A 15,036-nucleotide genomic window follows, 5' to 3' on the forward strand; every position below is an offset into this window, starting at 1 on the left:
CGAAATCATACATTCCTCCTTTTTGATTAGTTGTTCAATATACATGCAAGGCTAAACTCTTTTTCTTGGTTGCAAGGACACAGAAACCTTCGGATTTTAAGAACTATGAGATTTATTTTACCTTTCCTTTTTAGTTTATATGATGAATGAATATATTTGTTCTCCTATTCTTATTTCCTATTATTGGTTATTTTAATTGCTAGAGCGGACTCTAAGTTATTATTGTGAACAATCTATTGTTAAGTTTCCTATAAAAACTGGAGTTGTGGTATATATATAACTTATGAAGCAATTGAGTTTAATAATTTTGGCAGATCTACGTTATTAATCTTAGGGAGAACATTCGAACAAATCAAACATGAACCCGCAAACACCAAACGGTAGGAAATGAGCTTCTGAACCCGCAAACTCACATTCCCACTTCACACTGACAAGTACTCGATCAAGCTTTTTCAGTATAGGATTGTTACGTTGCCGATTACTCCATATGAATCTGAAACCCGTGAATCTAAGGTCATTCAAATCTGATTGGGTAATGATACGGTTCAGCCTTGTGATACGACCCAAGTAAGGTCAGATTTGGATTTTGGTGTAAAAAGCGCAACAGTCCAGGTTTACGGCAATAGTTATAATTATCAATCCGACCGTTGGATCGAGCTAAAATTTTATGTGGACTCTCCAGACATGTTGTCCTACTATGGGTTAAGATTTCAGGACAATCAAATTTTAGGAAAGCACCACAAAACTGGTCAAAAGAGGTTGTATGAATTTTGTTATTTACTTCCATTTGACTTGTGGACTTCCTATTTGGTTAGGATTCTTTTCCTATAAGGATGTGGCAGCTGGTTATGGGAATTTCCTAGTTCCACAAGGATCTTTAATGAGCTGCAATATAATCTCCAAGTGTGGCAAGGATTCATTAATGTTTCAGAATCCTTTTCTTATAAGGATTCCTTATTCATCTTAGCTACACAAGGAAAGAAGGGTTGGTGGTATTTAATGACAAATTAGTTATTTTTATTATTTTATTTTGTTAGCTACAGCCCAAGGCTTGTTTGGGCTTACTTAATACTTTGTTTTCAGATAGGATCCAAGGCTTGTTTGGATTAAGTTATGGGCTTTTTAGTTTAGGGTTTTGGGTCAGTTATGAGTGGACCTCATATAAGTCCACACAAGGGGTCCGTTACGATTAATTTTTCAAGAACTATTTAAACTCATGTAAGCCAAAATTTTGGCAGCTTGGATGATAATTACTTCTGAATTTCTCAGTTTTAACGTGTGAGAGTGATTCTTGCATTCTTCAGTTCTTGAACAAACTGAATCTAATTTATCGAAGATTAACTAGCTTTGTGGCGTCATTCTACTCAATCCAATAGTGTTGGTGCCTTGGGGCAGGTTTCCATTGTGTCACACTCCTATCAGACCTATTTCGGCTTTCCGGGATTAGATCTCAATCTTGATTGTGGGTTGCGTGACCACGTGATCACAAGGTTCGCATCAGGTAAGGTAGTGATTCAGATCATTCTACCACACCAACCACAATATAACACCACCTCTCTTCTCGTTGAATGAGCGGATAGCATGGATGACCCCCAAACATCGCTTTGCCTAACAATATCAAACCATAAAGCCTCCTATTTAGAAGGCCTGTTATCTTTGTAAATAATGAAAGCATTGAATATCGAATTGGTACCCACTATAAAAACACCAACGTGAGCAATCTGATCCGAACTACCCAAAATATCAACCTTAACCTCATTTGGATCCCAACAAATTCAGATTCAACCACCATTAGCAAATTCATAATTATGCAAGTAAGACCAGATATTAAAAAAAAAGTCTAGAAACATTATGATGCAAACCTCGTGATCACGTGGTCACGCAACCCACAATCAAGATTGAGATCTGATCCCGGAAAGCCGAAATAGGTCTGTTAGAAGTGATACAATGGAAACGCGTCCCAAGGCACCAACACTATTGGAATGAGTAGAATGACGCCACAAAGCCAGTTAATCTTTGATAAGTCAAATTTAGTTTGTTCAAAAACTGAAGAATGCAAGAATCACTCTCACACGTTAAAACTAAAAAATTAAGAAGTAATAATCATCAAAGGCTGTCGAAACTTAGGTTACATGTGTTTAAATAATTCTTAAAGGTAACCCTAATGGATCTACCCTTGTGGGATGAACTGACCCAAAAACCCTAAACTATAAAGCCCATAACTTGATCCAAACAAGCCCTGGATCCTAGCTCAAAACAAAGTTCTATAAGCCCAAACATGAAAGAAAATAATAAAAATAACTGATTTGTCATTAAATATCACCAACCCTTCTTTCCTTGTATAGCTAGGATGGAAAAGGAATCCTTATAAGAAAACGATTCTGAAACATTAATGAATCCTTGCCACACTTGGAGATTATATTGCATGTCATTAAAGATTCTTGTGGAACTAGGAAATTCCCAAAACAAGCTCCCACATCCTTGTAGGAAAAGGATCCTTGCCAAATAGGAAGTCCACAAGTCAAAAGGAAGTAAATAACATAATTCATATAGCCTGTTCCGACCTATATCACAAGTCCTTTCCGAACGTGGATTCACTTGGAAATGTACCCCAACATAAACAAATACCTCTGGAATCTTATGGTAAATTTTCAGCTCGATTCAACGGTTTGATTTGAAGTTATGCTTAATAGCGTAAAACTGAATGGTAGAAACTCTTACGCCAAAATCTGAATCTGACCTTGCTTGGGTTGTATCACAAGGCTAAATCGTATCACATTATCTTTATTTGATTCTCTAACCCGAGTTTCAACCAACCTAAAAAAAGTTGACGCAGTTCTAAATGCTTTAAGGGATCATTCAACCCTCTAATATTCCAACATCCAATATTCATTGGAAAAAAATAGGAAGGTGGAAACAAAAAACATACAATCACCTCGACTTACCCCCCCATCCTAGACTTCCTTTTCTTTTGCTTTGAACCTGGCGAACTCTTTTTCTTTTTTCTCCAAAGAGTTTATAGCCTTAACTGCTAAGTGATTAACCTCTTCATTAATGATCAAGTTCGATGGAGTTTGAAAGGATGGACTCACCGTCTCTGAAAACTCCTGATCACTGCACATTTCATTAGAATCAGTTGTCGCAGGTGGAGCGCCTTGCTCCTCTTAGACTCTATGTACATCATGTACGATCAAGGGAGTCTGAAAAGGAATCTCGTGAATGGTTTTACAAATAGGTCAAAAGAATTATTATTCAATTCATCACCTAAAGTCTCGTGCCCTTTCACTCGATCACCACTGGGAATATTCTCTTTAAAATCTTTCTTCCATTTCACAACTTCTTGCCATTTAAACTGAATTGGCCTGTCATGTGTTGAACTAGTACCTTTAGTCTCTTATTATTGGGACAGGTTGCTAGAGTATGGCCAAAAACATTGCAACCACTACATTTGCATGGAAGCCACTCATACTCGACTGAAATAGCAATTAGCATACCATTTGGACAGAGAAGATTAAATTCTCTAACCAGCATCTTCGAAGCATTTATGTCAATACATACTCTTGTGTAATTCAGCCTTTGGCACATTAGGGTTGTGAGGTCAGCGTGAAGAGGGATCCCTATAGCACTAGCAACGTAACTCACCCAACCCACACACAAAGACACCAATTCCCGGAAAGACAAGTAAATCAAGTTTGATAGAAGTTTGACACAAAGATAACTTATACCTAGGCACCAACACTATAGGAAACGGAAAACTCTCACCCAACGAATATTGATTCGCGAACGAGAAGTATAAGGATGACGCCACGAAGCCAGTTGTCCTTTGATAAGTCATTTTCAGTTCTTTAGAGAACCAAGAAATGGAGATTATCCCACCAACACACAACAAGTGCGGCAAACAATAAGTTTTATTAATATGAATTGTGTAACCCTTCATGTTTAGTTATGCCTTTATTTATACTGACTCTAGACTTAAAGAAACCCTAATGGACCCCCCTAGGTGGACTTATATGAATCCCACTTACAATTAACCAAATAAGTAATAATAACCCAAAGACTAAGAAGAAAATAATAAAAATCCAAAAATCACCATCCTAAATATGCTAGAGTTAGATTTGTCACCCTTAAGAAGTCCCAAATAAACTAGGAGAAATCTTATTTGAAAATTTTGTGTTGTTGCCCCCTTTGATGTCCTTAATTAGCTTGAATTTCATTGTTTAACTTGGACAAATAAGAAAACAAATTTCTTCCTTTATTGCTGATTTAATTACTTTTCTTCCTAGGTTAGGAAAAACATTAAATAATCCTCTCCTCTTTAGGAACTTCCTTACTTAATTAGGAGAATAAATTGCTGACTTTCTATCCTTGTAACATTAGGAAAAAAAAGCCTAATAAGGCCGGTATGGGGCTGGACACATCAGCCCCTTGTTCCACACGAATTGGGCTCTTCTTGGACCTGAATTAGATGAATTAAAGGTTGTGTCCTTCATGCTCCTTAAATGTCCCAAGCCCCTCTAGGTCTATCTTGCTCCATATGTTTTGAACAAGCTCATTCAATGTTTCTTTAAGCTTCTTTGCCCTAGCTCTTGTAATTAGCCCAATTGACACCTCAAATGGGTCGTTGGCATAATTACGCTTGGTGTTGGGCTGATCCTCATCATAAAAAGTGTCCAACAAGGGTTGATTGCCAAAGTTTACAGCCTACTTCAAACACGTCCTAAAGAGGATTTACTATGACACTTCCATATTCTAGAGTCGGGGGTGAGTATTTGCAAGCTTCTATTTAGGCTCTTAGTAACGTCAATTTTTACTACACCCTTAACAGCCTTTAAAAAGTTTAAATTTCCACTGTTTAGAGTGGTGGACATAAGTAGTGTCATGCTGAACATTGTTGTCTAATGAATTAATAGGTGGGAAAGGTTCAGCTGGCATGCTATTATCCACCGAATAATGGGGTTCTAGCTAAGCTGTCTTTTGCTGGCCAATAGACTTATTTCCTTCCTTGGTTAACTAACACTATTGCTTTTCATAAGAATTACTTAACAGAGTAAGATGAGGCATGACAACCTGCAAAGCTAGAGGCTTTCCTGAAGCTTTCATACCTAGGGTTGTCCATAACCTGATCCAAACAAGCCTTGGATCCTAGTTGAAAACAAAGTCTTAATAATCCAATGGACCTTTCATTTCTGACTTGGTCAAAACCTTCAAAACCAATGCATTCAATGCCTCTTTCAATATTGGCCTTTGTCTTGGACCGAGTCATTGGACCTTTGGAAAATGTAATGGGTTAAATTGCCCCACCAATACAAATAAATTTGTTCCAATAGCAATCTGATAATGTGACACTTTCTCTGGACATCTATTTTTCTCAATCTAACAGGAGAGATGCTAAATTGTGCTTTAAAGTTGTCTACATGCGAATATGGGCTTCACTCAACTTGGCTGGGGGAACATTTTTGTGCTACCGAAGGTGTTATACAATTTTGGCCCGTTAGCTCTTGATTTAATTTTACGGGGGTAAACTGTAAATATAAAATATCAAAGATTTATTTCGATAAAAAGTGATTTGTCAGCTTGCGCAAAAATTAGGGACTACAATGTGCTTTTACCATTTTATCTTTATCTTCAAGATAATGATAGTTATCCGCTTTCGAATTTGATTCTTAATCAAATTCAAACTTCAAAGGAGAGAAAACTTTGTTTCTCACACGCGATGGGACTCTTGCACTATAAATATAAATCTTAGTGCATGCACAAAGAGGAGGAGACAATCACAAGAAACCCTAGAAGGATGCCCATTATCAAAAACCCTAAAAGAGAGAAGAAACATAAAAAGAAGAGAGGAGGGGGCAGCGAACCCTATACTAGCCACCGTCGCCCCCCCTCCTCAACCCTTTCCTTTTCTTCTTCCCCGGCCTTCAGAAACGGCTCTCAACTCATTTGTTTTCCCACTCAGCTCATCCCCGTAACCCAGACAGAGCAAAACACAAAAAAGAAAAGACCACATTTCATCTCCCTCATCTCACAGACCCAGCAGAGGGAACCCTTCTGTCCTTTCCTCCCCTCCTAAAGCAGCAACCATCGGTATCAGCTGCACACCCTACAAGTCCAGTAGCAACTTTCTTTTCGGTCCAACACTTGTAGCAACACTAGTGTTGCAGTGCAGCAACAACAACAAATAGCATCGGAAAGCTTCACCATGCTCCTCCTGTTTTCCATTAAAGCAACGTCTGGAAGCCCTCCTTCACACCACCAACGCTATCTCCACCGTGAACAACAAGCTAGATCGTCAACAATTTTTACATAACAGGCTCGGGTAAGTTCTTCTTTCCCTGTTTCGATAATTTAATTACATTGTTACTGTTGCATGCATGCGTGAATTATTCACGCATGCATGCAACAGTGGTAGAACCAATTACTTGTTTGGGCCAGTAACCAGGTTGGGCCTGGCTGGATACAGTCCAGCCCGTACGACTAGGCTAGATCCAGTCCAAAAAAGATTAACAAAAAAGAGTTTCTATTTTGTTTAATACAGAATTTTATGGATTTATTCACTAGCGTCAGAGTCAGGAATACCGCACTTTTTGGGTTGTGTAATATTTACAAACACCAGAGTTGAAAATATTTTTAGTTGATTATTCACTGACGCTAGAGTCAGGAATATCCTAGGCGGACCATGAAAAGCATAATACAACAAACTCTTAGCAATTTTATACAAAACCAGCAATGCAGTCTGCTTCAGGTAAGACGTTTAAAGGGTGATAGCATCTTCTCCTTCGCATAACCAGTCTCGTTCTATAGAATCCATGTTGAGCAGTTAGGGTTCCTAGTGACCATAATACTAGGTGGCGACTCGTTGAATTAGACCTTTCCCCCCAAAGAACAAGATGCCAGCTATCTGTCCTTTTTCCTTTGAGATTAAATTTTAATCGGTCGTCACGATGTCTAGGGTGTGAAAGAATGACGACTCCACTAGGAACTTCTTAGGACTAAACTTTGCTTTTTGTCTTTTTAATGCTAAAAATGTTTGTCGTATTGTGTTTTCGTTGTTGTGTTGTTTGAGTTTATCAGTTTTATTTTTTGCCCTTTTTACTGTTTTAGCATGTATAGTTATTCATGTTTATTATGCATATATATTGGATATGGATCTAAGACCTTCACACATCACTCATCTCATTTTTAAAATACATATGGTATCAACTTTAAGATAAGTGGAGTAACGGCACCCCAATGGCCACTATTCTGTTACTTTACCAAATTCACCTCATCTTTCAGATCCTTGTATGTCTTAGATAACAACTCGAGTTGTTGGCCTATGACTCGCAATTGGAAAGCTACATCAGCGTTTTGTGTCGCTGATTCGTTGTTTTCAGACATTCTTTGAATCTGCAAAATTTGGTTAGTAGCACAAAATATATCATCACACCTCTCGTGTATCACAAAAAAAAAATCAAGGCTTTTCACTCTAATAAGTTCACTACGCCTTTTACCTCACAACTTGCTTTCTTTTGGTTCTTTAGGAACTGAAATTAACAAATCAAAGTCAATAGCCTTCGCAGTGCACTCTAATTAAAATTTTAGACTCAAGAATTAATAAATATACTGAAAACGAAGCAAAACAAAACTATAATTATGATTTTGCAAGTAGCAATGCAAATTCATACGAATTGTGGACGAAACGAAGACACGAAATAAAACAAAACAGAAGCGAATATTAGCAAAAAAATTACTTGACTCCTAGATAAGCCAAAAAATTACTTGATCGCTTTGAAACTTGCCACAAATCTAACGTGTTACACAATTTTTTCATAACAGAATTGAAACCCAGACCAAAAAATCTTGAAATGATCTAAAATTCAATATTTAGTATTGTAATACTAAAAATACCACAAAAAAGAATTTATAGGTCGTTCTCTTATGTCTAGGTACCCAAACCCTTTGTATGATCAGTTTGCGGCAGAATTGAACCTCTAATTTAAAACCTCCAGAAGCCGATTTTAAAATAAGCCCAAATTTAATATATGGTGTGATATCACTCCCAATACACATAATATGAAGTTTCAATTGATTCTAAGGTGGTTTGCTTGTGGTTCACTAAGAGTAGTGTTTCTGCGGCAGAATTGAACCTCAAATTAAAACCTCAAGCAAACGATATCAAAATAAGCCTAAATTTTACATATGTTGCGATCTCACCACTTATAGATAGAATATGAAGTTTGAATTGATTATGAGGTCATTTTCTTATATTTCACTAAGAGTTGTGTTTCTACGGTAGAATTGAACCTCGAATTAAAATCTTAAGCAAACGATATCAGAATGCACCTAAATTTGACATATGATGTGATCACACCCCAAATAGACTGAATATGAATTTTCAATTGATTATGAGGTGGTTTGTTTATAGTTCACTAAGAGTTGTGTTTTTGTGGCAAAATTGAATCATCTTTCAAATCTTCAAATTTCAACTAATATCTCTTATATATGTTAATGATATGATTAGAGATAGTAACAAGATGAAATATAACCATTTTTTCTTTTGCTTAGATGACGCGGACACAAAGAACAAGATGAACAACGCAAACACTAAAAAACTTAAAGGAACACTAAAAAATAAAAATAACAGAAGGATATGATCTTTTTTTGGAGCCTAGCTCTAATATCAACTGATGCAAATCTTGTGATCACGTGGTCACGCAACCCACAATCAAGACTGAGACTTGATCTTGGAAAGCCGAAAAAAACTCAGGAGTGTGGCACATTGGAAACCTGTCTCAAGGCACCGACACTATTGAAATGAAGTAGAATGACGCCACGAAGCCAGTTAATCTTCGATAAGTCAAATTCAGTTCGTTCAAGAACTGAAGAATACAAAAATCACTCTCACACATTAAAACTGAAAAATTCAGAAGTAATATTCATCAATGGCTCCTGAAATTTTGGTTACATGAGTTTAAATAGTTCTTGGAAAATTAACCTTAATAGACCCCTTATGTGGACTTATATGAGGTCTACTCAAAACTGACCCAAAAACCCTAAACTGAAAAGCCCATAACCTGATCCAAACAAGTCTTGGATCCTAGTTAAAAACAAAGTCTTAATTAAGCCCAAACAAGCCATGGACTGTAGCTAACAAAATAAAATAAAGCCTCTAATATTAAATCCATGTTCTTCTATGAGAAGAAGAGAAGGAAATAAAATATTACACAACTGATTCAAGGCTTATTTATAGCCTTCCATGCAGCCCATTAATCGTAGAAACAAAAGGAAAAGATAGCCATCTATGTTATTTCCAAGTTATAGTAAGATTCTTTTGTTTCACTAATGGCCTAAATAAGGTTGTATTGGGGCCCTCTTGCAAATGGATAAAATGTATTAAGACCTTTTCTTGATACTCTTATGGATATTTTATTTCTAACTTGATCGAAATTTTCAAAACCAATATATTCAATGTCTTTTTCAAATATATTTATCTTGAACCGAGTAATTAGATCATTTGAAACAAATAACAGGTTACTGCTGATATTTTTAGGCTGATACACATCAGTTGTTCTCTTGCCTTTAAATTGCCCCCACCAATACAAATAAAGTTGTTCCAGTAGGGATCTGATAACGTGACACTTTCTCTGCTTTTCTCAATCTACGAGGAGAGATGCTAAATTGTGCTTTGAAGTTGCCTACATGCGAATATGGGCTTCACTCAACTTGGCTGGGGGAACATTTTTGTGCTACCAGAGGTAATGTTGCCACACAAATGAGAGGCTAAAGACAGCAGTTGGGCTAGTGGATTGGCCAATGGTGATGGTTGTTGCAATTCCATCTTATCTCAACTCGTGTGAAACAGTAGAGGTAAAGACAGCTCAGATGATCCATGTTGAGAAAAGATGATAAAGGAAATGATCCAATAGCGATCTCATTCAAGCGGCGGGAAACAAGAATGGAAGAAAGGAGTTTTTTGCACCTTTTCAAAGGAAACGCGTGCAAGGGAGGGAATTTAGGAGCGGACACCACTGACCAACATACCATATGATACATAATGATGCACACCTAAAAGTATTAACGGTAAAGAGAGATTTCCAATTTGACTCCACTTTTCATGAGCATATACTACCGTAAAAGATCAACATCCCAGAGTCCAATAGCCCAAGTTTGAAACCATCAAGTGAAGAGGTTAATAATTTCAAAGGTTTTAAATTCAAAATTTCGAAGTCACATAAAGGGAACGGAATGCACACGGGCGATTGGACTGTAGTGTCAAATAGCTATTATTTAAAAAAAAAGGATTAATTTAAAAATATATTAAATAATATTTTTTTATTTTTTAAAACTTATTTTTTATATCAATATATTTAATCAATTTAAAAATAATAAATAAAATTAATTTGAAGTACAAATAAATAAATAATTTTTTGACAAAATGATGTTTTGACTGCAAGCACGCTATTTAATCTAATGAAAAAAAGAAAAGGAAAAAGAGTAAAAATCCAGCACCAATCAAGGGGACTGGATTGGGATTAATAAGAACCTGCAGCTCGTCCCGATCGAAAACAACACAACACAGATGGCCCCCTAATTCACTTTAAAAAGAACACCCACATACTGGAATCGAAGTCCGGAATTGTTTTTTTCTCTGCATAAGCTGGAAAATAGTTGTCAAATGTCCCACAAATATATATTATGTACATGGCAACTGACATTTCTTGATGAATGAAGAGGAGGATATGATCACTGAAACTGAAACGCATGGATTCCCAGAAAGAAATTCATCAAGATCCTTTAGCTACTTAGTTAAACTGCTTCTAAATTCTGTTTATTGATAGCAAAATCTTACTATGAGAGAGAAATTAGGCAAGAGTGATCAAACAAAATGGGCATGAATTGACTGACAGTTTGGGCAAATGTAATTTTCATTCCCACAACAAAACGAAATTACAACATAGTACAAGTGAAATGTTCGTGATTATACTATATATTGAAAAGAAAAATAAGGAAATAAGTATGATAAAAAAAAAAAACCCCACAAACCAGCAGCAATGCTAGCTAAGCTAGCCCTGATTTGGGCCTCCGTTTCATCCCCGATACATTCAACTTTCTCTGCAGCCTACTGATCTTTCTCTGCCATTTTTATTTCGCAACTCAAATATTTCATTACAAATTCAAATAAATATGGAGAGAACGTCTCCTCTTACCTCTCTTTATCCTCTTCTCTGCTTCAATAATCAATAACAATGATGCAATAAAATCTCACTGAGAGACCAATGATTCAATCAAAAGAGGAAAACTGCACAGACCCTTTCTCAATTTTCTCTTAATGAGCGACGAGAATTGCCAGGAAAAAAGAAACCCTGATGACGAATTCCATAGTGTTGCTTTCCTTGTTTGGTTTGATGGAAGGTTAGAGGTAAATTCTCAAAAGAATCAATAGAAGGGTGGGGGTGGGGGTGAAGCGTATGACACCCCTGTGACTGGTGGTAATGGCCCCTCATACACTGGAGTCGGAGGGGGCGGACTTCCATAGATTATCGGTGGGGGTGGGGGTGGGGGTGGGGGTGGGGATGGTGGTGGAGGGTTTTCGCATGGAATTGGCGGTGGAAGCGATGGTGGTGGGGGCGAATGGTAGTTAACTGGTGGAAGCAGTGATGGTCGGGGAGGTGAACGGTAATGAACTGGACGTGGTTGTGGTGGGCTATAATGTATTGGCGGAGGCGGTGATGGTGGAGGCGGTTCTATACAAGGTGGGGGAGGAGGCGGTGGTGGTGGTGAATACACTGGCGGTAGTGGAGGCGGAGAGTATACTGGTGGTGGCGGCGGTGAGTAAACTGGTGGTGGAGGAGCTGGTGGTGACTTTGGAATAACAACCGGTGGTGGAGGTGAAAGTACTGGCACTGGAGGTGAAGGCGGAGGAGGAGCAGGCAACGATGGAACAAAAGGAGCACATCTAAACGAGCTACAATCAACAGGCATAGACAAAAAAGCCTTACATTGTGCTGCAGATCTCTGTTCTGGTCTTCCTGGCAAACAATTTCTCCTGTCACTGAAATCCGGCAGACTCAAGCAAACTGGTGGCTCTCCAGTGAAGAAGTTATAAGAGAAGGTGAAGTTCTCTAAATTCGGCAACTGACAAATGCTTGCCGGAATCTTCCCAGAGAGCATGTTGTGAGCTACATTGAGCTGTTCAAGACTCACCATCCCGCCAACTGTATCAGGTAATGGACCTATCAATTGATTGAAGCTAACATCGAACACTGTCAGGTTTTTAAGCAAACCTATCTCTGCTGGCAAGCAAGATCTAAATCCATTGTTCATGAGGATGATTTCATTGAGATTTGACATGTTACCTAAGCTTGATGGCACACATCCGTGGAACTTGTTGTTTGCCAAAACAATGACTGATACTGGGGAGTTGCCAAAGTTTACAGGCAGATCGAAAACGAACCTATTGTGATTGATAAAGATTGCATCCAAGTCCTTATCAAATAGCTCTTTCGGTACAGTGCCCTCAAATTCGTTGAATCTCAGATCCAAGAATTTGAGTGAAGGTAGCTTGAGCACAACTTGTGGGAATTTCCCAGCAAACCGGTTGTTGCTAAGATCCAGTTCAAAGAGTAACCTCAGTTTCTTGAACTTGTGAGGTATAGTCCCACAAAACCTGTTGGAGTTGATGTGAAACAATGCAAGATCCACCAGGAAGCCAAGCTCCTCTGGCAAGTAGCCGGCAATATCACCATGGTTGAGATCAATGCCGGCAACTGTACGGATTGTTTTGTTGTCTGGAGCTCGAGAACAGAAAACCCCCTCATAGTTGCAAACTTGAGACCCAACCCAATTGGCTGTTAGATTTAGAGGGTCTGAGAAAATGGCTTGTTTCCAAGCTTGTAATGCCATGTAAGCATTTTTAAGTCTTGGATTCTCAAAAACTAGAGATGGGTCTACTGTGACTCTCTCTCCTCTATCACCAAATTCATCTTTGTAGTAAAGAAGCTGCCGCTTGTCGATGTACATAGCTTCAGCATCACTGAGGCCTCCTCCATAGCTCGAGATAGTTGGTGTTTGTTGAGCAACAGAGAGGCATACAACTGTGCCTAGAAAAAAGGCAATGACAAGGGAGAGATGAATAGGGAAGGGGGTCTTATTCTTCATCTCACGTGAGACATCTGATATACTCTTCTTTCGCACCACCTCTCTACTTCCCTCACCCAAGTGTTGCTAGAAGAAAATGGGGTTTTGAAGCAAATGTTATGCAGGTAGAGATCTTAGACATAAAATGTGTGTGTATGAGAGAGAGATACTTTCTAGGGATTTTGGAGACGTGTCAAAGGATAACTAAATCACAGCTCAAAGCCCACCAGATTCATACTAATGCTTTTTTAACTTTTCTCTACCATTACAAGGAGTATTTAAAAACGCAATGTAAATAATGTTTTTAAAATTTTAAAATTTTTTTAATATATTTTTATATAGTTTTGATGTATTGATATTAAAAATAATTTAAAAAAAATAAAAAAAAATTTATTTTGATGTATTTCTAAGTGAAAATCACTTGAAACCGCCACCACTATCACAATCCCAAAGATACCTTTAGAAAGTTATTTTATTTTTTATTTTGAAATTTCATTTTCAATTACTAAATAGTAGTTCAAAATTTTAGACATTTTAGATGTAAGTGTTAATTAAATTATTTTATTATTTGATAGAAAATATATCTTTTATTAGTTTATATATTAATCAAAATCATTTTTTAAAATGATTTTAAAAATATACCTCATTGATATATTGATGCGAATCTCGTGGTCATGCAACCCACAATTAAGATTGAGATTTGATCTTAGAAAGCCAAAAGAGATCTGATAGGAATATAACACAATAAAAACTTGTCTCAACGCATCAACATTGTTGGAATGAAATCGAATAACGTCACGAAGCCAGTTAATCTTTGATAAGTCAGATTCAGTTTGTTCAAGAACAAAAAAAATGCAAGAATCTCTCTCACACATTAAACTGAAAAGTTCAAAAGTATTATTCATCAAAGGTTATGAAATTTAGGTTTCACGTGCATTTAAATAGTTCTGAGAAATTAACCTTAATAGATTTATCTTTGTGGGCTGAATTGACTCACTTACAAAAATTAACTCAAAACCTTAATTAGTAAGCCCAAACCCTGATCCAAACAAGTTTTGGATCCTAACTAAAAATAAAGTATTAATTAAGCTTAAACAAGCCTAGGGTTATATCTGAGATAATAAAAATAAAACTCATAAATCAATCCCTTATGCTGCTGCGAGAAGAGAAGAAAAAAAAAGAAAACAATACAAGTCTGATATAAGGCTTATTTATAGCCTACAATGATGCTCAATTATCCTAGAAACCAATCTGTCATTGAATACCATCAATCCTTCTTTCTTGTGTAGCTGGGATGAATAAGGAATCCTTGTAATAAAAGAATTTTGGAACATTAATGAATCATTGCCACACTTAAAAAATTACGTTGCAGCCCATTAAGATCCTTGTAGAACTAGAAAATTTCCAAAACAAGTTGTCACATCCTTATAGGAAAATGCTCATTGTCATATAAGGAAGTCCACAAGTCAAAAGAAAGTATATAGCGAAATTCATATAGTCTGTTCTGACCTGTATCACAACTCCTTCCTGAACTCTGATTCACTTGAAAATTTACCCCAACATAGACAAATACTTCTAGAATCTTCTAGTAAAGTTTCAGTTTGATCCAACTGTTGGATTTGATGTTATGATTAATAGCGTAAAACTAGATGGTAGGAAATTTTACGCCAAAATCTGAATCTGACATTGTTTTGATCGTACCATTCCTTCTCTCTTCAAGATGATTCATCCTCAAATCACAACAGGTTAAATGGACAATTACTTAGCCTCTTGTATGAAAGTAGTAGCCGATAATAATTTCAAATAAGCACGCCTTACCATCCACTTGCATATATACTTTTTAGTGATAACCATTATTGCCCTTTTTCATTTTTCATCCTTTTGGCGCTGAACTGAAGCTCTCTATTATTCATGTTCTTC

General features: G+C 37.0%; 1 protein-coding gene across 1 annotated transcript; it reads right to left on the reverse strand.

Moving 5' to 3' along the window:
* Positions 1 to 10,886: 10,886 nt before the first annotated feature.
* LOC18110998 (leucine-rich repeat extensin-like protein 3) lies at positions 10,887 to 13,338 on the reverse strand. Its single transcript, XM_006389274.3, has one exon. The coding sequence runs from the start codon at positions 13,135 to 13,137 to the stop codon at positions 11,416 to 11,418; it is 1,722 nt and encodes a 573-aa protein (XP_006389336.2). The 5' UTR covers positions 13,138 to 13,338; the 3' UTR covers positions 10,887 to 11,415.
* Positions 13,339 to 15,036: the final 1,698 nt, after the last annotated feature.

The sequence above is a fragment of the Populus trichocarpa genome, chromosome 6, assembly GCF_000002775.5.
Source record: "Populus trichocarpa isolate Nisqually-1 chromosome 6, P.trichocarpa_v4.1, whole genome shotgun sequence".
Taxonomy (NCBI): domain Eukaryota; kingdom Viridiplantae; phylum Streptophyta; class Magnoliopsida; order Malpighiales; family Salicaceae; genus Populus; species Populus trichocarpa.